Here is a 25,844-nt window from a genome sequence, read left to right as displayed (position 1 = left end):
ACCACACCACATACTCCGGCATACACTGGCTGTTGGTAACCACCCAAGAGAATGAAAGAAAAGTCAGGAAGACACACACACACACACAACTCTTGGTACTGTACACCACAGAGTACTAAACACTTTTTTTAGTACTCTGATGTACTGTAATTCAAGTCTGTAAAACATGTAATTTTCGGTGTAACTTTAATTTCGGTGATTTCAGTAAAGAAACCAGGCACCTAAATTTAAATTACACCTAAAAGGCACTAGAGTATGCACTGTATGTGAAAGGAATGCTGGTCACCTAATCCTACAGTACACCTGAAACCTGGCAGGTCTCTGGCACCGAAATTTTAATGCACCTAAAATTACATGTTTTACAGTACATGGTTTGTATCGTTGAGGTTCGAGAATGTTGCACCATAAATCCATAACAATAATTATTATGGTGTGCACTGTGCAGCACTTGTGCGTATAGCAAGTTACAATAGTGTTGGCTTTGGAATGCCGGCCACGACTGCAGTCTTGGAGTGCTGAAGACTAGATGAGTAGGTCCCGAGCCGCTCTCTGATCTGACAAGTGCTGATAACGGCCGACATTGCCAAACCCTATTCCTGATACTCGCGGGCCGGTATTGAAAAGAAGTAAATACTTGTACTTGTCGTTGCACAACGAATAGCAGAAACGTGATAATTTGAGAATTGCAAATTGAATTTCAAAACAGGTGAGATCATCTCACACTCCTACAAATTACAACGATACTGTTCCATGTAATTCTTGTGAGGGAGAGGGTGGAGGAGAGGCAGATGGCTAGTCCGCCATCCTCATGACCACCTTGCCAATGACGCAGTCAGACAGCTGCTTGAAGGCTTGCGGTACGTTCGCCAGTTCCACAGTGTGGTGAATGGACGGATTGATTTTCTTGGTATTCACCTTCTCCACCAGGTCGCTGAGCATGTGCATGTAGCGGCCCTGCTGACCACTGGAAAGCAGCCAAGTGTGCTCGTTGAGGAAGCAGACACTACCGCCCTTCATGTACAACAGGTCCGAGTGTGGCGGGTCAAGCTGAGCAGCGAAACAACACGCATGCACACACACACACACGCGCGCACACACACACACACACACACGCACACACACACACACACACACACACATTGCGGCTCTCAACACGAAACCTAAGAATTTAGGAACAGAATGCATGTACATTTAGAAACATGCTGCTATGCAGAAAATCACACTGTCCCATAGAAGTGCAGTCACTGGCCATGAGACATTCACCTGTAATTACCTGTAGGGTGCGATCAGCGGTGACAAAACGGCCGCCGACCGCCAGACAGGAAAAGAACTCGTGAAGGCTTGGCTGGCCACCCTGACGGCTTGGTGTCGGTGATGATGGCGTGGATGATGGAGTTGACATTCTGCCGGCGCCGGACGAAAGGTCGATAGAGCTTGACGCTGCACAGTACACAGCAGTGACAGCAGTGACAGCATTACCAGACTCATGCTACAGTCATTTGAAACCCAGATGTAAAGCCAATAATCAATGTAGAAAGGAAAGGGAAAGTACCCAGTTGATGCACTTTCCAACTGTATAGTTTTTGTATCGAGTTAGTTACAGTGGTGGACAGTCACTCTGAACTCGTATTATGTCCCTTTCATGTATACTACAGTAAATTAGTAATACTGGTGGTAGGGCTGAGGACATGCTACTAAGCGTACAAGCAAGGCATTCCCTGCCGGAGTGACACTCGTGACAGGACTGCGGCATGGATAGGGAAATGGCAATGCTGCACTGCACTCGACTGCTTCACTCATGCACGCAACCCGGCTTCACTGACAGTACAGTACCGACAATATCATACTTCAATTAGAATGAGATTCATGAGGCAAGTCCACACTACAGAACGGAGGCGTGTAACGGCACCAATAAGTTACATGCTGACACAACTGTGAACTGAAGACATGCACACAGACACACACGTACGCACACATGCACCATCCTCCCCCCTCCCCCCCCCCCCCCAAATACAGACACACATGCACACACACGCACGCACACACATATACACACACACGCACGCACACACATATACACACACATGCACACACACCACCTTGAACCTTGAACGCCCATTGCTGTAGCAATGATAGCGATGGCTTCCTCACGCTGAGGCTCTAACCCCCCCCCCCCCCCACACACACACAGGCGCGTACGCAGGGTCACCTCTAGGGGGGTTTTCAACCAAATCGCAAACAATGACTCGTTAACCCTTTGTATTTTGTATTTGCATTTCTAAATTTTCAAAATTATGCATTTTTTCGTGTTCTTTGGATCATAACTTCAGTTCTGCTCACTCAATCTTCTTCATTATCTTAGGCTTCCTGGAAGTGAAAAGGTACGCTGGAGAGAATGAGCCCCCCCCCCCCTGCGTACGCGCCTGCACACACACACACACACACACACACACAATACCCGCAGGCGTACAGAGATACGGTCGTTGTCTTACCGCAATCAAGTACGCAGTCAATGCCCAAACCGCCCGTTTCCTCCAAGCACACGTCAACCAGAGAGCGGCGATACTTGCCCACTTCAATCACTTGTGCTGTGATCAACATAGCACACATCCACACATAGAAACACATACACACACATTCATCCCTGCGATACTGTGTTGTCAAGCTAACTCATAATGTAAACATGCATTATGAATTTAAACTCGGATTATGCATTATGCACTATGAATTGCTCACAAATAATTTTAACTTGTTAATGCAAACCTCCCCAAACAGTTTGTCGGACAAGCTCCCTGACACCACCGGCATCCCTCACAGACTGTGACATCCATTAACAAGCATTGAGTGCATGTACCCGTAAGCTGAAAAGATAGCCGCCTTACCGAGAGGAGGACGGTGACTCTCCAGGAACACAGCTTCCTCGTGAGTGCTGGCCGTTGCTAGCACCTGCACACAGCCAACGAGACAGTAAGATTATTACACCCTCTTTTCTCTTCTCCCCTCCCCCCCCCCCCCCTCCCCCTCCCCACACATACTCTCTGTCTTTCTGTCCTTCTATCCCTGTCTCTCCACAACCATACATGTTATTCAAAGTGCCTACACACGTACAAGATGCGCAATACTCTCGCTAGCATGCACGAGTTGGTGACTACGTACCCGTGCATTCCACAGCTGTGCCAGCTGAATGGCGATGATACCTTCGGGCTGATGGAAACCATTGCAGCACAGCACACAATACACAAAGACGCGCACACGCACACACCCGCACACATACACACATTTAGCACCTCTAACACTGACAAAACTGCACTCTACACACACGTAATAATACCAAAGGTTTTACCGGCACTAGCTAACCTACATCTGTGGTGATTACGCACGTGCAATCAAGCATTTGCACGGGCATTCACTCCGAAGTGAAACAAACCCCAAAGCAAGCAGAGAAACTCACCGAGGAGCCATTGCAGACCAGCACTGTCTCGCCGCCGCACACATGTGCAGCATAGTGCAGTGCCGTGTAGGCACGCACGCCACCACTCACACAGCCAGCCGCATCCACGTGACTCACAGCACCAGGCTTGGCAACTAACAAGCAAAGGAAGAAAGCAATGGACAACAACCCAAGGAACACGATCAACTCTTCCGCCGCAATAAAAACCCAAAAGGATTACTGCAAAGTGAGAAACTTTCGTAAGAGATTAAATTTCGCTATTTTCGCGACCATCACACATTCGCGAATATAAATCGCCGCAAACCTTTCCATACATTGATTGTAGACCGTACAAGATCCGACTCAAGAGATAGAATCGCAAACGTTTCTCATCGTGAACCAGCCCAAATTATGAAAACGCTAAATTTGCACATCGCGAAAGTATGTCACTTTACAGTAACAAGAATGACTCAACCAACTGCTGGCTATACGTGCTTGGTTGCGCGTACGTTCTTCTATGTTGTGTCTTCCCATTTAGCTCCTCTCTGTTCACCCTGTAGTTTGCTCTAGATCCGTAGCCCGTTAACTAGTCAACTTTGTGTATAACGACACTCGGCGGGGCATCAGAAAAGTGTCCTTATAAGTTATACCCGAAGTCTCATTATATGTATCACAGTTAGGAAGATGGGACTTTGCTCTGGGCATGGAAATTCTGTCGTTATTCACGCATTGTCGTTATATCCGCAGTCGTGATTAGCGAAGTTGACTGTAGTTGCAATACCACTGGTGCTTGATGTACACAACCACGACCACATCATGAATAGGTTAACTCATACCTAAGCAGTACTCGGGCGCGACGCACTCCTCTGCACAACCAGAATGCGGCCAGTTCAGTGGCAGAAGACCTGTGCATGCGTAAGTATGTCCAAACAACACACACATACATATACAGACAACACACACACACACACACACACACACACACACACACACACACACACACACACACACACGTACACACACACACGCACACACACACACGTACACACACACGTACACACACACACACACACACACACGTATACAGACAACACACATACGAGCACACAAAATCACTCAGAATCCCACAGAAACAAACTATTAAGTTTGTCAACCCTTAATGACCTCAGTTCCGAGTGGCTGGGGCTAGACTAGTCTCATGGCAGCCCTCTAACTATTGCTTTGCACACTGAATTGTACAGGGATGTGACATCACAACATAGACTTACCGACAACTTCATCTCCAACATTGAATAGATTAGCATTCGGTCCCACTGCAAGCGCAGAAACGACAATAGGAAAAAAACAGACATCCGAATGCGAGCAATCCAGAACAATTTTTCGAAAAGAAAAATATCCAAAGTTGGATGGCACAGCTAGATCAAGATCCACACGCACACAGCAACAATGTAGAAACATCAACAGTATGGGCATGAGTATGAACTTGATCATGTGGGAATGCTGCAGCAGCAGCAGCAGCAGCATTAGCATGGGATTGTGTTGGAGTGCTGTGTACTGACCTTCCTTGATAACACCAGAGATCTCGTGGCCAAGTGGAAGCCGTGCCTTGGAGCGGTGAATATTGCTCACAACCTGTGCATGAATGACATGCCACAAGCACACACACGTACGCATGCATGAACACACAAACACACACAGAATTGTATAACAGGAAATTTTACAGGACAAGGAGACCCACACAATTCGCATTTGCGCAATCCACAACTGTGCCACGACGAACAATGACAATGCCCCCCCCCCCTCTCCACCTCCTAAAGTTAATCAGGTAACAACACGTGCCAACGTCTGTAATCACCTCAAAGTCCTGCTGAGTGAGACCGCAGGCCTTGACCCGAATACGCACGTGGTGCTCCTCCAACGTAGACGGTACCTCGGACTGGAGGGTCAAACAGAGCACAGCAAAAGAATTAGATCGGATAAATGACTACAAATATTCAGGCTGGTGATGGCTACAGAAAACCTGGTCTAACAAATACAGGAAAACCTCGTTATTCAACCAGGCTAGATTGGTGGTCATTTAGACAAGTTCCGCAACAGACAATGGGCCTCGGCTTCACTGGTTTTGTATAAACTTTGTCCACGATTACATCTTCATATTTGAAAACTTAAAATGTTACTGTCACCCAAGCAAAGTGCCACACACTATCAAGTTGTGTATTCTCACAAAGGTATTCAGTATTCATGCTGCTCTACATTATACACTGTCTCAATGTCATTGTACATCATTATTGAGAGGGAGAGAGAGAGAGAGAGAGAGAGAGAGAGAGAGAGAGAGAGAGAGAGAGAGAGAGAGAGAGAGAGAGAGAGAGAGAGAGAGAGAGAGAGAGAGAGAGAGAGAGAGAGAGAGAGAGAGAGAGAGAGAGAGAGAGAGAGAGAGAGAGAGAGAGAGAGAGAGAGAGAGAGAGAGAGAGAGAGGTTCTGGATACTGTATGGGGAGTTGGAGTGTAGCTGCAACCACTGAGGTAAGCCAGCAGGGGATGAGAAATGCCTACTGCAAAACTAAACTGCCCTCCACATAAACAGGTACAGTCAACTTCGCTTATAACGACACTCGGCGGGGCATCAGAAAAGTGTCCTTATTCGCGAAGTGTCGTTATACCCGAAGTCACATTCTATGTATTACAGTTGGATGGGACTTTGCTCTGGGCATGGAAATTCTGTCGTTATTCGCGAATTGTCATTATATCCGCAGTCGGTATTAGCCAAGGTGACTGTACATCTTCGCTCGCTCTCTGCCCCCCCCCCCCCTCTCCCACACGTACCCTCCATCTGCATCTGCCAGTTTTTTTACATGAGATCGACTGGTACCGTACCGTACTACGCACATATAAGCACATGCGCTTAGAATTCTAGAAGTGAATTTTTGCTACGAATCCAGTTTTCGAAAATGAAATATTTTCACCTAAACGCGCATGCTCGATCAGAGTTCGTTTGCCAGAGTCTTTGTGTTTGACTAGGTCTTGTAGTGTAAGTATCAGGGTTTCTGTATGCTGTTTGGAGACTTTTATCCGTGATTGTGTCAAAGTGAGAATTTTGGTAGTGCTTCGCCTATAAGAGCATACGCTTATAAGTGAGAGCGCGCTTATATCCGAATACAGGCACATGCGCCTATATGTGCGTTACTACGGTACTGTATATCCTTCATAGAGCTACATTGCAAATAATCTGTGTTGGCCGAGTGTCTAGCATCCTGCATACACCATTGCACTGAGCAGGACAATAAAAGCATTATTTAACCTACAAGACGTGATCTGTGGTAGGGTAGGACAGTCTCATCGCCTTTAGCGTTGTACTCATGGGTGCTGAATTGGCTGGGTGCACTTTTTCAATTATACTACACTAGTACATAATACTAATTTAGTGTTGGCATCCAAAACCCAAAGCCATGCTTTCTTACGTCCTCAGCGACTTCGACCTCCCAGTGGTCACCTTCCACGCGCACGTACTCAGCCGCCTTCACAATCACATTCATTGTCACTCAAATAGATGAGGCGCTCTCCCCTAGGCCCTTCCTCTAGCTGTAAAACCGAGGGACTATGCAATTCGTACTAGTATGCTACTGTATTGTTTTTCAAAGGGTAAATTTTACCAGCTACGAACACAGCACAAGAAAAACGCCAACACTCTGATAGATAGAGTTGCTCAACAGTTGTCAGTACTCCCATCTATTCACCCTGTATCCCAGTAGCCCCATCTGGAAAAAGTCCTGTTGTCACCTCCTTTCTTCGTGCTTCTTTGCCAGTACATTTTTGTAGTCATTTTGAACGAATTCGCGAAGCAAAAAATCACATCCGGCCTCCTTGGCGTCATGACGCTGTTTGCGGTGTCCATGGTGATCAATGATCACGTGTGTGTACCGGTATGCATTATTATTATGAGCAATTGAGCATACAAAAATTACAAGATTCTCATTATAAATAAAAATAAATAAATTTCACGGTTCGCGTGAGACTCGGCTGGAAGCCGAGTTTTCCGCATCCGCCGTGGGAACGCCACCACCCTCTAGGATCAAAGGCGCAGATGCAGCGCCTAAACGGTGGGAGGTGAGTAGATCAGACCCACCACCAAGTGGTCAAAGACCGAAATCCCATTAGCTGCATCCATTCTCATTCATCTACAGTACTCAACAAGCAATAACAGTAAACTTGACACTTCTACCTGGTTCTGGACTCTGGCTACAACTTACAAGCCATAAAATAAACCTTGTCAATCAAGTACAATCAATTCATGTATGGCCATTTGTGAATGCCGCACTCTTGGCATGTGTATCACCAACCCTGAGTGCATGTTTCATGTCCGGCAGTACAAACGACGCCGTACTGTGTGCACGTGAGCGTACGGGGGGATAATGTAAAACCGGTACCGGGAACGCTTACAAGAAATTCTAAAGCTGAGCTTCAGAGGTAAGGACAACATGCAACATGCACTACAGGGCAAGTAGGCCACGGCTACAAGTACAAGTGATCAGATCCGGAATTCAAAATCCGCAGGCCGCACAACCCTGACACACGTAGACACCGTCAGTGAAAGAGATTCATGGCAGAACACAATGTTTAATATCCGGAAAAAAAACTTAGTACTTCAAAGTATGTGCAGGGCAAGGCACAAAAAGCATGCTGTATGCACACGGCCAGCATACACTGTAGCTAATCGCCCCATGGCAGTGCGTAACATGCACATGTACATGTATGTCGAATGAGGCCTGTCTAAACAGTATTGCAAGGACATACACACACGGGCGAGCACATAAGTTACAGTAGCTACTGTGGAGACAACATGCGCCGAGAAATCAACTGAATAGGACGACGCGATAAAAGGCATTCTAATATCACAACATGGAAGAAGCACCTGCAGCACCTGCAGCAAGCTGAGAAAGCAGACACCTGCAGCAAGCTGAGAAAGCAGACACCTGCAGCAAGCTGAGAAAGCCGAGCAAGCCGAGAAAGCAGCAGTGGCGGCGGTGGTGGCAGGTACCAAACATCAGTTACTTGCCACACAGCAACGCCAGTAGGCAGTAGAGGCAGAGAAGAGCTGAAGCACCAGCAGAGCTGGGCAAGCGTAACGCACCGCCGAGAGGCTCGGGAAATCGTTCGACGCACTAAACACTTCGCTCACTTCTTGCGACCGCCGCGTTCCTTCAGCTGCAGCTGCATCACTGTGGCTGGCGTAACGTTGTAGAAGCCTAACGAGTTCGAGTCCTTCACGAACATAGGCTGAAAAGATGAACACACACACAAACGAAAACATAAGGTTTGTGGTTTGTGCCGAGCGAGCAAGTCACAACCAAAACACAACTTGAGAAAACAATATCCTCTCTTCTGGCGATTCTTGTAAAACTCAAGGACAAACAGGACAGACAGCATCTAGATTAAGAATTGAGGTACTGTATAGCAGGAAATTTTCGAACGGAATTAATTTTCGTACGATTTCGTACACGGCCTCTTTTGTACTAAAATATATACAGTACTTAGGGGTCGTCCGTAAATATCGAACTTTTTTCACAAAACGAAATAATTTCGTTATGGGGTGGGAGGGGGTTGACCAATTTCGTTTCAGAAAACATTGATTCATGTACATGGCCGTTGTATATACATGTATATCAACATTTTTTACGTTCCGAGGGGGAGGGAGGGAGGGGTTGGGTCTAAACTAAAAATGATTCGTTTGGTGAAAAAAGTTCGATATTTACGGACGGCCCCTTAAATTTGTTCATGTGAAATTATGTACACTATACATGCATACTGCTTGCGAACACGTGTATTTAGCATGCAGCACTGTACGAAAATATAATCCGTACGAAAGGTCGAAATTCAGCTTTGCCCGAAAATATTTCCGTCCGAAAATTTCCTGCTATACAGTAACTGTGTTTAGAGGACAAACAGCAACGCAAAGTGAAGTGAGATCATAGTGTAGTGGAACCCTTTATCCAGGCAACATGGGACTGGGAACTGCCAGCAACTCAGAACACACAATCATACTGTTTACATGGCAGGTAAACACTCTTTTAGTCGAGCAATATTTTCGGTTGCTGCATTTCGTTGAAATGTTTTGTGACTTAGAGAGGCCGGACAAGCGCCCGGTAGACAGGAGGGTCTGGATCTTGTTAGTCAGGATGAGCCTGACCAAAACAAATTACCCTGATATGACAGAGTACATTACAGTGCAACTTCAGTATCAAGTAGCCTGAATAATACAACATACTTTTTGGAAGACCTGCAATTCTGCACAATTATCCTTTCCCAGGCATTTGACCCTGCGTACGTATGGTTCCAAAATGTTATGACCTTTGGGAGGTATGTGATATTGAGGTTGCACTGTCCATAATTATCGATCTTTTACACGAAACAATTTTTTGTTTACGGATGGGTGAGTCGAGGAGGGTTTCGTTTTGAAAAAAATATTGATAGCTGAAATATCCATACGAAATAGCGCAATCCATTCTACCTGGTATTATATAGTCGATATGATTTTATCAATATTTTCGTTCGGGGAGGGCTAAACATTTTTTTTCGTTTCATGAAAATTATTGGTAATGCCAGATGTCCCCTAAACAAATAGCATGACAGAACTCAAACTTACTCCCATGACCAGCTTCTGCTTTCCTGCTGGCAAACCAACCTCCTCGAACAACTTGGCCTTGATGACTGATACCTGCAATCACACAAACCATCACAAGAAAAAAAGCCTCGATTAATTTACATGCAGCCATGCGAAACAATTTCTGGAGTGAGTTGGTGGCAATAAAGCGTGCAAACAAAACATTCCCATTCTGCAATATGCACAAAATTGCACAAAAATGTACCTGTCACACATGGGGAACACAGACACACATACACAGACACACAGATACACAGACATACACACACACACACACACACACACACACACACACACACACACACAGACACACACACACAGACACACACAGACACACACACACACACACAGACACACAGACACACAGACACACACGCACCCACCCACCACACCACACACACCCCACACTGGGCTCACAAACGAAGTCACTACCATATGCATGGGCAGTTGACAGCGCAACTAACTTACAGGATCGGTAATTGGCAGAGAGATTCGTACTGTCTGGCCGTTCAGCTGCCATTCAGATTTTTCAGAACTGTTCGGAATTACAACACCAAACGTTACTGGACCCTGGAGAAGAAAGAAAGGCACATGGACAAGCATATAATTATTATGCTATACCCAAGACACAGGCAAGTGAAACAAAGCCTAGCATGAGTCAGGCATGCAACTCTAACATGACAATCTCCAACACTCTTGAATGGAACAGAGTGAGTTCTCTGTGCCAAAGAGAGTTGCTGTGAAAGGGCTGTTTAGTCGCTTGTAAAGCAAACATGCGTGCTAGCAACAAAGGTAGAGCTGGAGGAACGAGAGAGAGAGAGAGAGAGAGAGAGAGAGGGGGGGGGGGGGGGAGAAAAATGTAGGGAGACAGAAGAAGTTGAATGCCTTTGAATGGTAAAGCAAAAAAAGCAAAAAAAAGAAGGTGGTCACCAGCAGGTGCTGACTTACTGGATGCTGTGCAATGAACTGGTCTTCGGGAATAAGATGGTCTTCGGGATCAGGTCGCCGCTTGCTGGCCGGCTCGTCTCCAACACCTGGTGGTGGCGGGCCACCGGGTGGAGGTCCTGGCATGCCTGGTGGTGGAGGCGCTGCTGGTCGAGGTGGTGCCATGCCAGGCTGCATAGGCGGACCGGGCGGACCTGGTGGAGGCGGTCCACCGGGCATGGGCATTGGGGGACGCTGCATGGGCGGGGCGCCCATTGGGGGAGGGGGACGTGCACCCATGGGCATGCGTGGGGGCATGGCCATCAGAGGAGGACCCGGGGGACGAATAACTGCACACCAGAACAAGACAAGAGAGAAGCAAGAGCCATGTTGCACTAAAACCAAACAGTATTAATCAGCTTGAGGGAAAGGTGCAAACGGAAAAAAAGTCTAAAGAAAAAATTGACTGTCACCACCAGGACTAGAACCAGGGACGCTCTACCATTAATTTGAACCTGGCGCTTCCTGTGAGTCCACACAGGCTGGTGGGATGCAGTCCTCACTGCAAACCCACACACTTCACGTACAAACTAGCACACCGCGAGCCCCAACATATATAAACTATTCATCAGTTTGTCCTCTCAATGATGTAGTGATAGTGTACACCAAAGACTTGCCCTTTCCTGAGCTGATGGCAAAATTGTAAGTTGACGACATTGCATGTAAATCGCAAACGCTATGACGCGAAACACAATTTGTCAAAATGTTGTTACTTCGCAGCGTGCAGTGCTTCCAGTCTAGTACACACATACAACTGGAACAACAGAAAAGGGTAGCACCGTAAAGTACCGTTGATCCACCCCCCCCCCCCCCACGCCATGTCGCTTCCCAGCTGGGTTTTCGGCAGGGGGCGGGAATTAGATCAAGGCTGTCAAGTGCAGTACGATGTACAACAACGCAGAAGTTCAGACTCGATGTGCTGGATTGTGCACATTTTCATCCTGGATTGGCAAATATTGTGTACAGCAGTGCATGCGTCGGTTCAACATCGTATTTTCGTTGTATACGCCGAAGTCGCTTCACAGGTAGAACATCGACAGGGGGCGGGAATTAGAGAGGGGGCGGATCAACGGTACTTTACGGTAAATCAGACTCCCGTAATACTATTGGTCGGTATGCATCGGTCTCGCAGCAATATGAGAAGATTTTTTCTGTCATGAGGGCATCTCCTCATACGGGAAGACACATCTGGTCCCCTGGAATGATCGCAATCGAGCTTCATTTTTTTTACTGCAATAGAACGTTCACTTACGAGGCATTGCCGGAGGTGCGGGAGGTCGCACGGCACCGGTCATTGACGCGGCGCTGGACACTGGTGGTGGCGGTGCTACCGTGCGAACTGATCCGGACGGTGGACGCAGTGGCGGAGCCTGCGTGGCCGACAACGGTACGGGCGGCATCGGCGGCGGGCCTGGGTGAGGACCGATCCGCTCCGCTTCCTCCCTCGGTCTGAACACACACGCACATGCACACACGCACGCGCGCACACACACACAAACACACACACAGCAGGAAGGTCAAGAGGCATCTCTCCGATCTATGTATGCTCGAAATACAAGTTGAATACGGATGTACGCCGTGGGAAAAGGGTCTAGCTACATGGACATTGAGATATCGTCACAATATTCTTCACCCTTGCCTTGGCATCAGCAAGTGAAAGTACACAGTAAAAGAAATAAGAGAGAGTTCAATAGAATTTCCAATCAATTAGCGACAATACAACACAATACATTACACACACAAACACATAGTACATACAGAATTCCACGCGCTTTCTGCGAGGCTGCCATTTGCTCGCTGAGCGACATTTTAGAGACTTCCTTGCGCGCCGATTCCTTGACCATATCACGCCTACAAATGCAGCACAGAACAAAACAAAAACGGATGGCAAAACATGGCACAAAGTCAAGCACATGACAGCCCGCTGCACACCACAGCTCAACACCACAGTCACCATTCCATGAGCATCCAAAGAGATACACTAGTAGCAGCAGCAGCAGCAGACTTACGATCCCGAATGGCCATCCCACGTGACTTTCTTGGAAGCACCGATATCCTCTTCTTCACCGATCTAGAACAAGGCAAAGTGAAAAAAATAAGCAAGACATGCGTTTTCCCTTTTCAACCCCTCAGACTTACTAAAAGAAGCAAAAATAGAAACATATTAAAATTAATAGAATAGAAACATGAAAAACGAAACAAGAAATGCATCAGCCCTATAATACTACAGTAGTAGACAGACCTGACTGACATCAGCACACTTACTTCTAACACAGACAGAAGATGGACACTTGGACTTTGTAGGAGTACAGGTGGAATCTTGATAATTCGAATATCGCTTTTAAAATTAGAACATACCGCTTTATTAATTAGAAGTTTCTCCCAGGACTGATTTCTAACAATACGATTTCCACACAACAATTTCGGATAATTCGAACCTCGAACTGGGTATGTCCGAATAATTAGAAGTCCCACGGAATCCACTTACATAGAAAATGTGTGGATTTTGTGTTGATAATTTGAAGTTAGCAAAGCATAATTCGAAGTTCACATTATTTTTTACAAGCTAGTTAAGTTTGCATGCGCAGGCAGTCCTGTGTCCACTACATCTGTATCTAAGGTGCGTAGCGCAACTCTGCTTGGCAATGCGAGCATTTTGACACACATAATGTGTTGTGGGTACGTGTTTGGATAATCAGAAAGTCAGGATAAATTAGAAGTTTTTCTCTGGCATTTTGAGGTCGAATTATCAGCAGTCCACCTGAACCACACACACGTACAGTAACAACATTGATGTATATTCAGCTTTCAGCAACTGCCTGCTTCTACAGCATGCAGTTTACAGCCAGTAGCATACCTTCTGTCCAATCTGTGCCTCTTCACCGCCCACACCGAAGATGTCAGTACGACGCTCGGCAATCTTCTTGAGATTCTCCTCGATCGTTCCACCTGCAAAGCAGCATTGAAATGAACGATAGCTACCTCAATGACACCGCACACCCTCACATTAATCAAGATGGGCTGGACATGTTTGAATGTGCCAGTAACACAGTGCTGGCCACATGGCAGTGGTACCAAACACACACACGATGACACTTTCGACAATATCATCGCCTGACCAACAACAAAGGCTGCACAGCCTCAACATGGGGTTATACTCAATGTGGACAACACAGTGCTGGGTACAGCCACGTTCGCCGCCTCATACTACACAGTGCTTCTACGTCTTGGGACATAGCACAGGGCAAACCAACGGTGATGTACGCTCTTTCAAGCTCTGAGCACCACACTGAATAGTGAACACATCATGCACTGTCACGCAGCCTGCATTACTGTACTATACAGTAGCCAATGCACAGGTTAGTCGTTCACCAGCCCTCACCAAGTGCTTCCTCCTGGTTCTTCCTGGCCTCCTCATTCTTATCACGCTGCTCCTTCCATCTCGGATCCAGCAGACCTGAAGTAAACGATTGAGAAAGGAGAATCAGCAACACAAAAGAGAAAGAGAATTGCTCAGAAAGCAGTTTACAATGAAAGACAGGCCTCAGAATGTTGGAAAGCATTGGTATCTGAACGGCTGGAATGGAAGAGAAGACACAGTGTGGTCATACAAGTACCAGTTTTCACAATTCCCAACATTCAGTATGAACAAAAAGAGTTCCACCAGCTCACCGAATCGCATATGGTCTGCCATCCGATCAGCAGGAATCAGCTCTCCAGTGAGCGGTGAAACGAGCATCTCTGTGCTAGGCTTGACCGGTGCGAACTTTTTCTCTGCAGAAACACACAAGCACACACAAGGAAACACACACACACACACACACACACACACACACACACACACAAAAGGAAACACACACACACACAAGCACACACAAGCACACACAAGCACACACACACACACACACACACACACACACACACACACACACACACACACACAAGCACACACACACACGCACGCACGCACGTACGCACGCACACACGAATGAAGCTAATATAGACATCACAGTAGGCATGGGCAAGCCAGCATGCACACACATGTGTGTGGTAGGAACATGATTGTATCGTGGAGCAGGTGCTAGCACTCCACACACTGTACAGAAGAGAATACATCGACTCATCTGGACTCCCCAACCCACAAACGCACACTCAGGCATGCCCGCACACACCTGTACACACCCATCCCATACCCCCCACCACACACACACACTCAGACATGCCCATCGAAGAAGCGATGATAGTGAACAGCTATGTTAGACATAGCAACTTGTGCTAGGATTACACCATGCAACAGCTTGCAAGGCTGATGAATGGACACACACACATACATGCAAACACACACACACACACACACACACACACACACACACACACACACGTACAGCACACATGCAGCTGCAACTTACTTGACTTGGGGTCGTAGTTCTGGCGCACCTGGACACCAGCGGGTACCTCCACAGCAGCAGCATCCACCCGCTTCTCAGCACCAGTGTCCATTGACGGCTCATCGTCGTCACCCTCATCTTCATCATCGTCCATGTCCATTGCCATCTACGCAATGCACAAAGTGACAGTGCACGACAACAAAGAACACAAGATCGTTCCTTGATGATGTTTATACAAGTAGATGCATGATAACATAGAATGACTGCGCAGTGCGCACTTTATCCTATTCATTGCGATTTTAAAAACAACATAAGGTGTGTTTTCCATTCAAATGGTGAATTGATGGTAACATTTCAACCCAACACAGGCATTTCATCACCAAGGGCATCTTCCATAACGTTAGTGAAAAGGTACAGTCTACTCGCGATAAGTCACTCACCCGATCTTGAAGACAAAAATGCGTGACTTATCGCGAGTACACAATAGTATACGTATACGAAAGTATATGCCCTCCAAATTGCAAAAGTGCGCGACTTGTCACGAGTGTGTGGCTTAAAAGTGCGTGACTTATCGCGAGTAGACTGTACTTCCTCCGGTTCATTAAAAATTAATAGTCATACTCATACACTGTACAGGCAGAAAGTTTAATAAGTCGGTAAAGAATTAATGTCATCCGAATCGAATATAAGGGAGTTCATCTGGGTGAAAAGTTAGTCCATGGACCATAAGATTATTAATCGCATTGATAAGCTGGATAAATGGACGTTACAGCAAAACAAGAAGGACGTATTGTGCCGTCAGCATTGTTTATTTGTCGACATGGATGATTGTAGTGTAGAAAGGTGTGAGCTCTGCTGAGGAGACCTAACAAGATCGAAACAATCAGCGGTCCAGAGACTGAGTACTAGCTACCCTAGGTACTGCTGTATCACACTATGTACAGTGCTGCCCAATGAAATCCAGTCACAAGAGTCAAGTTGGCGCCGTACACCTTTTCGCAGCCCAGTGTTCGCAGGTCTTGGGCTGCGCAACGCCCAGTGCGTACTTGAGAAACTCGACTGGATTTCATTGAGCAGTACGGTACACACAAGCCAGGCACCTTTCACACGCCTAAATACACAACCTACCTCATCCCTGTCATCCACGGCAGCCTGCTCTCGCTTCTCGTTCTCCTGATCCTCTGACTCCATGGGTTCTTCTTCTTCTTCGTTGGCCGCCAGGACGTCGGCAATATCGATGCCCTGCTCGCGCATCTCCTTGTGTCGCTGCGTCGCAATGACGCGAGCGCCAATCTGCTCGCGAGTGACAGGCGGCGGTAAGTCGCCTGGAGTTGAGTTGGAGCAAAGCGTATGCGCAGACACACAGAGCAAGCAGATGCATCAGTATTCATGCCACAAGGAAGCACCCAATTAACAAACGCTACATTACACGCACTTGCCGGTGTGTGCCAGCATACTGGAGCCAATGTACAGTGAGTTGGTGGACAAGCCGTTGATTATCCACTCTCATTGTAATATCAAAAAAGTATTCTTTCTAGACCAAAGAGTGGTATGTTTGATAAATGTTCTTTATCCACTGACGATGTTGTTCAGAACAACGAAACGTCTGAAGAAGTATCGTAAATATTTCTATCTTTATTTATCAAATATACCACTCTTTGGTCTAGAAAGAATACTTTTTTGATACCAATGCGCAGTGCTGTACTATACTTTCCTGGCACTAGAGCCCTGTACTGGTACTGTACTGGTACTGCATTGATACCATTCAGAGGAAATCAGCCCGTGCTTACCATGCGCTATCCATACAATGAGGGGCAGTCGTCGCCTACAAATAGACCATTGCACACCCGCTTCGACCCATTCACCTTGGTAGCACGTCACACTTGGCACAGTGCAGTGCTCGTACTCACCTTTCTCGTCTTCATTGAACACGATCGTTTCCACCACAACAAAGTCATGCCAGTCAATGGCAGCGAAGGCAGCTGTGAGAAACACCAGGGATAAAAGCAGAGATTATACTACCCTGATTGGACTTTCAACTACACGCAAACAAACCTGTGACCTACTAGCTCTATGGCACGCCAAGCAGACAGCCAGCAGTCCATCCACAGAAGTCCATATTCAACACAGTTTCGTACAGTCAACCTCCTGAACAATGACCTCGGGTTCAACAACAACCCGCAAATTACAACACAATTAAACCTAGTGACCATTCGACTGCATACCTACAACAACCTCGCAAATAACGACACTTTCTCATGCACGATCGAGGGTCAGTATTGGTAAGGTTTACTGTGACTGTATGAGAGCAGTAACTGTTATATGCAGCTGTGACAAGGTAGTTCGATAACTTTCACCAAGGCCCAAGCCAATCTGAGAAGGATGTTATGGTCATTGAGATATTGACGTATAAAAAAAACGCATGCACGTGTAGATTACCTCTTTCCCTGTCCAGCTCCTCGTCACGTTGCTGTTGTTGCCGCTGCTGATACTTGGTCCACTCCACGCGGTGATTGACCTTGTTGAGAATCTGTGCATTGCAATCATTGACATGCAGTACATGCAGGGAAGGAAATTATAGGATTGCGCACTTATCCGACATGTAGGAGACGTGGGCTAGAGTGTACAGGGGGGGGGGGGGGGGGGAGGCTATTTCCATGAACCGATGAACAATGGAACGTGGCAAACACACTTTGACTGACTCATGAGAAGAGTCAACTGCTCACAAACCACATTTACAAGTACTAGTACTTGGCACATTGCCCTATCTCCGACAAACACGCATCAGCATGCGTCAGTTTACAAAACCTCTAACCGTACTGGCACCAAGAGCATACTGCTCTAATGCTGAACTAACTAAGTACTGTAAACCGTGAAATTATTGCCATGGTCTAATTTCTGCGAAATTCACGACCGCGTGGAAATCGCGAAATTTAGACAGCGCGGAAAGGAGATCCATGAAAGGTTTAGCAAGAATGCCACAGGTTTAGCAAGAATGCCATTCTGCAATCGCAAAAATTAAAACCTCGCAAACCTGTCCGGATTCTGAAAACGCGAACTAAAAACGCCGCGAAAATTTCACGCTTTACAGTATACAGGTGGCCTGGTTGCAGACACAACTCTCTTGATTGAACAGAGACTTTTTAAAAAATCCAATGAGGCCTTTCGCATCATTGCTCTTCATAATCAGTACACTGGCAATATGAGCAGTAGCTAACAACTCCTTTTGCATAGCTTTCCAGACAGTCCAGTCAGTGACAAATTGGCACCCTAGAGAGCGTGAGTGGTGCCGGCTACGTAGTGAAACCATCAACACACTGCATAACATCATACTAGTACAACAATGAAGACTACGACAGCAATGTCAAAAACAGTGACAACTTTCGCAAATACTACTGCAAGTAGTTTAGATTTCAGTCTAGCAACATACACTGCCTCCAGCCCAGGCAGGTGAGATTTGTTGCACGCTCACGCTTGAGTATCAATACGTCAGCAATACCAATAAAAAATATACACCATCATCTGAAATCGTCACCAGCTTGCCTGAGTGCGGCTTGCAAACACAACATTCACTCCCACTTTGATCCTCAAGCACGAGACCCTGTAACACTGGGTCTAGGATACGAGTACACCCAGCCAACCTACCGCATTCTTATCTGCTGCCTCCTTCTGTAGGGATGTCGTGACCTCTTTCGGTGCAAGCAGAACCTGGACAGTGCCAGTGGAGTAGGTAGTGAAAACACACACACATGCACACACACACATGGGCACACACACACACACACATGCACACATACACACACACACACACACACAAAGTCAGAAAAAATAAATCAGTGCCCAAAGCAAAGACCAATTCAGGAAGTAAGTATATGTATCGCCCCAGCATCGCCCTGTCGAGATTATGGTTGGTATAGTGCAGGGATGAATTTATCCTGTATCGCATCGCAGTTTGCGATGCAAAATCGATCAACTGCTATTCAAAAGTCACCGTGACTCGCAAAAAACTGCGATACATACAGACGATCCATGCCTAGCCTGTGCTATCAAGTAACATGCATACAGTGCAGTGTATGTGGTGCAGGCAATCTCAATCTGCGTGTACATGTATGATTCAGTCGGTTTTTTTGCAAATGGGCTTTCAGGCATCACTCTCAAGAAGGACAATATGGTAAACACCCAACCTTCAAAGAAAAATGCTAATTAAAATCAAAGACTGCTACACAATTGTGATTTTGTATAGCAGAAACTGCTATGCAAAAATATGACAATAAATTCATCCCTGTAGTGTACGTGTATCAGTTCTTGGCTCGTAATTGGAGTAGGCAAATATGGAGTCTATACAGGTATGCATGCTACCATGTTAGACATTGTTTGTACACACTCCCATTGCACTGAGAATAGCACTGGGGACATACAGAGGCATGCACATTACATGTATGATAGTTGGGCCCGCATGCAGCATCAGCACGCATGCCCACATCAAGCATGGTCATGAGTAGGCCCAGTCATGAGCGCATTGTTCATGCGATTGCATGGTACTACAGTCCATTCATAAAAAAAATGGGTCCTGGCTCTGGCGAGCTCCCGTATTTGGCGATTTTTCGTGATTTCATCGTACACAGTGCAGTGCTGCGAACTTTGAAATTTGAAAAAGGGTCCAAAAAGGGTGCCTGAACTGGGGTTCGAACCGCAGAATGCACTGTTGCAGGCGGGGTCAAACGGCCTGGATTTTGATGGTTTTTCCCAATTCAGTGCTTTTGGGGCAAAACCTGGCCGAAATCCTATTCTTGCTATGGCTTGCTTTTTGGACAAAAAAACTTCAGAAACATAATTGGAAGAGGATTCCATATGGGATTGCAGAAAAAAATTCTAAAAAAACTCAACGTTTGACCCATTTATAGCCAAAAGCTAGAAGTTCATTTTTTTCTGAATGGACTGTAGGGGGGATTTCTTTCGCCCCGACTGAAGTTTATCAGCTTCCATGCTTCACTAATAGATGCTGGAGTGACCGCTAGCATCGGTACACAGACCCTTTTAGCACCAGTGAGACGCTGCAAAGCTATGCGACGAGTGGCAGGCATCGGTGGACACCAACAAACATACGACTCATAATGCCTGCTACGGGGTTGTGCCAAGCATCCTTACTTTGGTGTATTGCTCCACTAGCTTGGTGAAGTAGTGGAACAGACTGTGCTGTGGCCGCAGGAAATCAAACTGATAGTTGAACTGTAAAACAAATGACAACAAAGGCAGTGTCAGCATGTCGTACTGTTGGGTGTGACATCGCCAGACAGGAATACAGAACAAAAGCACCCATACATACATATCCAGAGAGGTCAGGAAACTAGTGAGCATGTATGTGCGCGTGTATGTGGGGGAGGAGGAGGAGGAGAAAGAAGGGGGGGGGGGAGGAGATGAAGAAAGACAGTAGACACCCACAAATGGTAAAAGCGGCAAACAGAAGTAAGGGACAATAGCTGACAGTTGGCCGTACCTGTTCCTTGGCTGCGAGCGTGGTCAGGAACTGGCGGCCATTACGAGCTACAAACTGGGCAGTAAGCCGTACAATATCCCTGAGGAAAAGCAAACAAGAAAGTACTGAGCGTATACATATAACCGATTCTAGAGCATTAAAAAAATTCAACCAAAAAACACCAACAGAAGAAAAACTACAAGTATATCGTACACACACTTGAGAGGGACGAAAAGCGTTTCTTCTGTAACTCTGAGTTTCACGGTTTTAACCGATCATCAGACAGCAACTAGTATATCTATCATAAATCTCGTGAGAATCATGTTCCCAGAGCCTGAGGAGCTGTCCAATACTGTCAAACATGCAATTCTCGGTGTAACTTTAATTTAGGTGATTTCGGCAGAGAAACCAGGCGCCTAAATTTAAATTACACCTAAAAGGCACTAGAGTATGCACTGTATGTGAAGGGAACGCTGGTCACCTAATTCTACATGACACCTGAAACCTGGCAGGTCCCTGGCACCGAAATTTTAATGCACCTAAAATTACATGTTTTACAGTAACTTGGAACCAGAGGAAAATAAGTCCTGCAGTAGTACTATCCTCTATGGCGTGGGTCTTTGTACACAACCAACTGGAGCTGTCCTCCAAAATCGCATGCACGCACATGCACGCACATGCACTCACACACGTGCACACACACACACACACACACACACACACACACACACACACGTGCATGCATCAAAACTTACAGGTCATGCGCCGAAATAGATGGTGGATTTGCCATGAAATCAAACTCTGGTGGTGCCTCCTTAGGGACGGTGGGTTCCTGGATAAGCATCTGCTGTTGGGTGGCTGATGAGGCAGCACCAAATGTTGTCTACACAGTTGATCAGCGGACAAAATCAACAAAACACAGAAATGATACAATCAACAGATGTCCTGGCATAACATTTACTGCATTCATAGATGAATACCTTTGGACTCACTGTAAAACGATGACAATGCCTGTAAGGACTTCCCTTGCAAAACGGGTGGGTATGCGCTCATGGGCCCTCACTTCGCTGGCCATGCATGTTTGTGTCCATGACATTTTCCACGGGATGTGTACGGTGGCACGAGACATACCTAGGATACCACCAAAGCCAAGCATCGTCCGCCACAACGTGATCACTACACATACACACGCTGCTAGCCTACGGTGCATGCACTCTGCACACGGAGTGAACACCTCACCGGGGAGGTAATGTGATAGAGCCGTCACTAAATCTAAACCTCAGCCGGACCATGGACACGCAGTATACTAGCATAGGACCATGCAAGGCTGCTAGACCTTGGCTTCACCAGGTGTACGTCTTACACATCCCAAGTCATAATAAAATCCACTACTACTTCGAAGTACTACACACTGCCCATAGCTGGCTACACACAGCTACACACAGCAATGCCCCCAGCCATGCCCCCCAGCAATGCCATAATCAAATGGCTGTCTCCTACACTGTAACACGCACCGAGATAATGCGAATAAATCCAAAATCCGATCTCACTAAGTGGGCAAACGGGGCCTTACCTTTGGAGTAGACGCAATCGTTGGCTCAGGACCTGAAGAACGGAGAGATGGCACAAACCAATCAGTATGTTAGAATGATCGCAATCAACACAAGCAGCATGAAAGGAGGAAAGTCGCAACGTGAACACTTATTCGAATCTTTCTTCATTGTTATTTTCACTATTCCATCTTCTATTCCTTTTGTTACTGCACACTGGTTTCCACACATTGACAATGTTTAAATAAAGTAGCCACACGTCCGTTCAACTTGTTCTCTTGATTGCGATACTAGGATTATTGCCTCCCCGCGGTTTGTTTAAATCCAGCCAATGTTACTCTTTATTATGACCTGAAGATACAAAAACCGAATTCGGTTGTCAATGTACCTCCCTCAAATCGTGACATGTTTTCAGGATTGAAATACCCAGTGAGAAGCCGAGTAGCTCAGTTTCCTAATGCAACAATCGCCAAAGACCTATGATGTAGCGTTTGGCATTTCCGTCGCGGAAAACCTCTTTCTTCGTGACTGGCCCCAAGCGCGGAACTTCCCCATCCTGACCAAATGATCCATCCAGGCACACTCAACTATGAAGCACTGGGCTTGGTAACACAGGCAGCAGAACAGCAAACGTGCTGCCAATAGTACACCATAACAAAAAGTGATGTCTGATTTAAAAAATTACTGCAAACACTTACCACCACGGCCCTCGCGGCATTCCTTCACCTTGTGCTGGTAGTACGCATGGTAGGGGTCGCCGGGTGTTAAGAAGTTGAACTTGGCGTTGTTCTGTTCATTCTGACGGATACGGGACTCAAACTCAGGCCCTGTAAGAGTAACATAGAGAAGGAGCAAACACAGTTGAAACACGCCTAGTCCTAACTAACCCATGCGACCAGTACCTGCACAAACCACTACTGTTATTAATCATTCACGTTCTACTAGGGCTGGCCCCGTGGGCACTTTACCATCTTGTGAATGTCAAAATAATTGTTCTCTTTACGGCACGGCACGTCTCTACAACAGTATTCGGTGTTCGCACAGCGCAACCTTCACCACACTACTAGTAAATAGCCCGCAAGTACAGTCGTCCCTCTCTAATCCGGCACTTTATAATCCAGCACCCTCGATAAACCAGCACAATTTCCAGTAGCCAAAATGTCCTCTTCATGCACATTGCAGCAGTAAATCAGATTTGTTAATCCAGCACCCTCCCTAATCCAGCAGATTTTCGTGGCACAAATGGTGCCGGATTATAGAGGGACCACTGTACACAGAGATGAAAGAAATACGGAGACAATAATTCAATTAGAGCTATGAGAAGTTTGAACGCCGCAGACATCGCACACAGCATGATATCTGCGGCATTCATACTTTGCATAGCTCTAATTACATGACGAAAGCATGAACAAACAAGCCAATGGTCCATACCATTTCTGGCTACGAAGTTTGCAGTCTTGTCCACAATATCTGCAGATCAAAACATGGTTAAGGTCATTGCAGACACTCAGCAGCACGCGGAGAAAACACAGACTGAAACAATACCGCGCACGGCAGCATTCAGGACTATAAACATGCAGATTCAGTTGGGGGGGGGGGAGAGAGAGAGAGAGAGAGAGAGAGAGAGAGAGAGAGAGAGAGAGAGAGAGAGAGAGAGAGAGAGAGAGAGAGAGAGAGAGAGAGAGAGAGAGAGAGAGAGAAAGAGAGAGAGAGAGAGAGATAGAGAAGGAGAGAAGGAGAGAAGGAGAGAGAGAGAGAGAGAGAGAGAGAGAGAGAGAGAGAGAGAGAAGAGAGAGAGAGAGAGAGAGAGAGAGAGAGAGAGAATTGGGAAAGGGAGGTCAAAAGGACGGGAAGGAGATGGCATAGTCTTTGCCATTCGTTTATCAATGCAATGAGGAGCTGTCCAGTGCTGTTGGCTTTTCCCTTCACGGTTCGCGTTAGACTCGGCTGAAGGCCGAGTTTTCCGCATCCATAGGGTATTGGCAAGAGTGCATAAACACGAGTTTGCAATTGGGGTTATGGGTCAGTGCGCGGCACGCTGCCTTCATTACGTAACTTGCTTCCATCACGCTCTGAAAGCATGCACATGCGGACTACAGCTGAATGATGTAATGAAGGCAGCGCGCCGCGCATCTGGCCCATAGAAAAGAGATCATAGTTGCATACTGTTGTTGACGGCCTATTGGTATCAGTATTGTGGTCATGCAGTGACCCCACAGCTGTTGTATTAAATGGCCGGGGGGTACCAGTCAACATTCTAATACCCAATTGTACAGTGCTGTTCACATCTACTGCACAGGAGAAACATCTTACAATTTCAAAGCACAAATTGTAAGTGAAGCTTAGCTTGCAGATCGTGACGAAATAAATTACCAGGCCCGTTCTAGAACTGGCCAATATAGAATCGTGCAGCCCCAGGTGTGTACTTCAACCAGGTTCAATGGAGAACTGAGATTTCCTAACACCCAATTAAACTGGAATATAAGATGTGGGCAATGACATAAATAAATTGCCTTTCTCCAAATCACCAAATGGGGGCAGTGCTTGGAGAAAGCAAGGGAATATAACACTAAAGGATACTCCTCACTTCTGGCGGCGGATAAATAATTCCCACCATTTGCCTCGGTGCTGCCGCACCTTCGCTTACTTCCACAGGCATTTTGCTTAACTACTAAGTGGAATCTAAAAATAATACAAACTCAGCGTCGTCTCGGCGTAGTGCTCAGTTGCACTTTTGCATTGTAAGAATCCAATCAAGGGCTAACACAATGATCTTAACCAGAACAATTAAATGCTCGCTGCTATAATCTTCTTCTCAAGCGTACATCTGCATGGTTGTCATCAAACAAATTTCAAGAAATTGTTCGCAGTTTTCTTCTTGGATTTCACACTGCATGATGGTGCTGAGTTGAGCCAAAGTGTATTCACTGTGCTGCACTAGTCGACTCGCTCGCGCTACGGATCGAACGTCGGAAAGCTCGCAAGGCCGACGGCCACTCGATCGATCGCATTCATGATTCACAGCCATTTTCCCTGCACATTGTCATAACAACAGTGTAAAATTATTTTCCGCATTGAATATTTATTTTGCAATTAATTTTGATGGAATATCGAATGCCGATGAAAATGAATTGAGTAAGAAATGCTGTAAGGAGATGAAGAATGTGGCGGGTTAGTCGACTATTCTCCTCGGGGGGATGCCAACGATGGCTGTCCACAACATCTTTTACTAGGTGCCCATACACAGAAATCGTTCAGTCTCAGGAAGACACTGTCGATCTGACAGCAGTCGTTGAGAAATGGAAGGGGAAATTACCTGAAGCTAGCATGGACGATATCAACCAGATCCTGGGCGTTAC

The 25,844-nt window shown here is 46.4% G+C and overlaps 2 protein-coding genes across 2 annotated transcripts; both read right to left on the bottom strand.

Annotated features, from left to right (window-relative positions):
* Positions 1 to 90: 90 nt before the first annotated feature.
* Positions 91 to 7,238, bottom strand: LOC135817903 (quinone oxidoreductase-like protein 1). Its single transcript, XM_065331197.1, has 11 exons — positions 6,888 to 7,238; positions 5,286 to 5,366; positions 4,990 to 5,062; positions 4,699 to 4,743; positions 4,267 to 4,335; positions 3,452 to 3,585; positions 3,157 to 3,204; positions 2,883 to 2,946; positions 2,493 to 2,588; positions 1,274 to 1,440; positions 91 to 1,047 (listed from the first exon to the last, which is right to left on the bottom strand). Exons 1-11 carry the CDS (start codon positions 6,960 to 6,962, stop codon positions 793 to 795), a joined length of 1,107 nt encoding a protein of 368 aa, XP_065187269.1. The 5' UTR covers positions 6,963 to 7,238; the 3' UTR covers positions 91 to 792.
* A 785-nt stretch (positions 7,239 to 8,023) lies between these two features.
* Positions 8,024 to 25,406, bottom strand: LOC135817898 (splicing factor 3A subunit 1-like). Its single transcript, XM_065331190.1, has 22 exons — positions 25,066 to 25,406; positions 23,917 to 23,955; positions 23,184 to 23,312; positions 22,509 to 22,540; positions 21,691 to 21,818; positions 20,957 to 21,035; positions 20,608 to 20,688; positions 19,105 to 19,167; positions 17,899 to 17,989; positions 17,370 to 17,441; positions 16,588 to 16,784; positions 15,481 to 15,625; positions 14,744 to 14,845; positions 14,454 to 14,528; positions 13,929 to 14,020; positions 13,081 to 13,142; positions 12,830 to 12,922; positions 12,324 to 12,520; positions 11,036 to 11,361; positions 10,556 to 10,657; positions 10,070 to 10,141; positions 8,024 to 8,703 (listed from the first exon to the last, which is right to left on the bottom strand). Exons 1-22 carry the CDS (start codon positions 25,142 to 25,144, stop codon positions 8,602 to 8,604), a joined length of 2,358 nt encoding a protein of 785 aa, XP_065187262.1. The 5' UTR covers positions 25,145 to 25,406; the 3' UTR covers positions 8,024 to 8,601.
* Positions 25,407 to 25,844: the final 438 nt, after the last annotated feature.

The sequence above is a fragment of the Sycon ciliatum genome, chromosome 5 (assembly GCF_964019385.1).
Source record: "Sycon ciliatum chromosome 5, ocSycCili1.1, whole genome shotgun sequence".
In the NCBI taxonomy this organism is placed as follows: Eukaryota; Metazoa; Porifera; class Calcarea; order Leucosolenida; family Sycettidae; genus Sycon; species Sycon ciliatum.
Note: the sequence above shows the minus strand (reverse complement) of the source record. Positions and strands in the feature narration are given on the sequence as shown.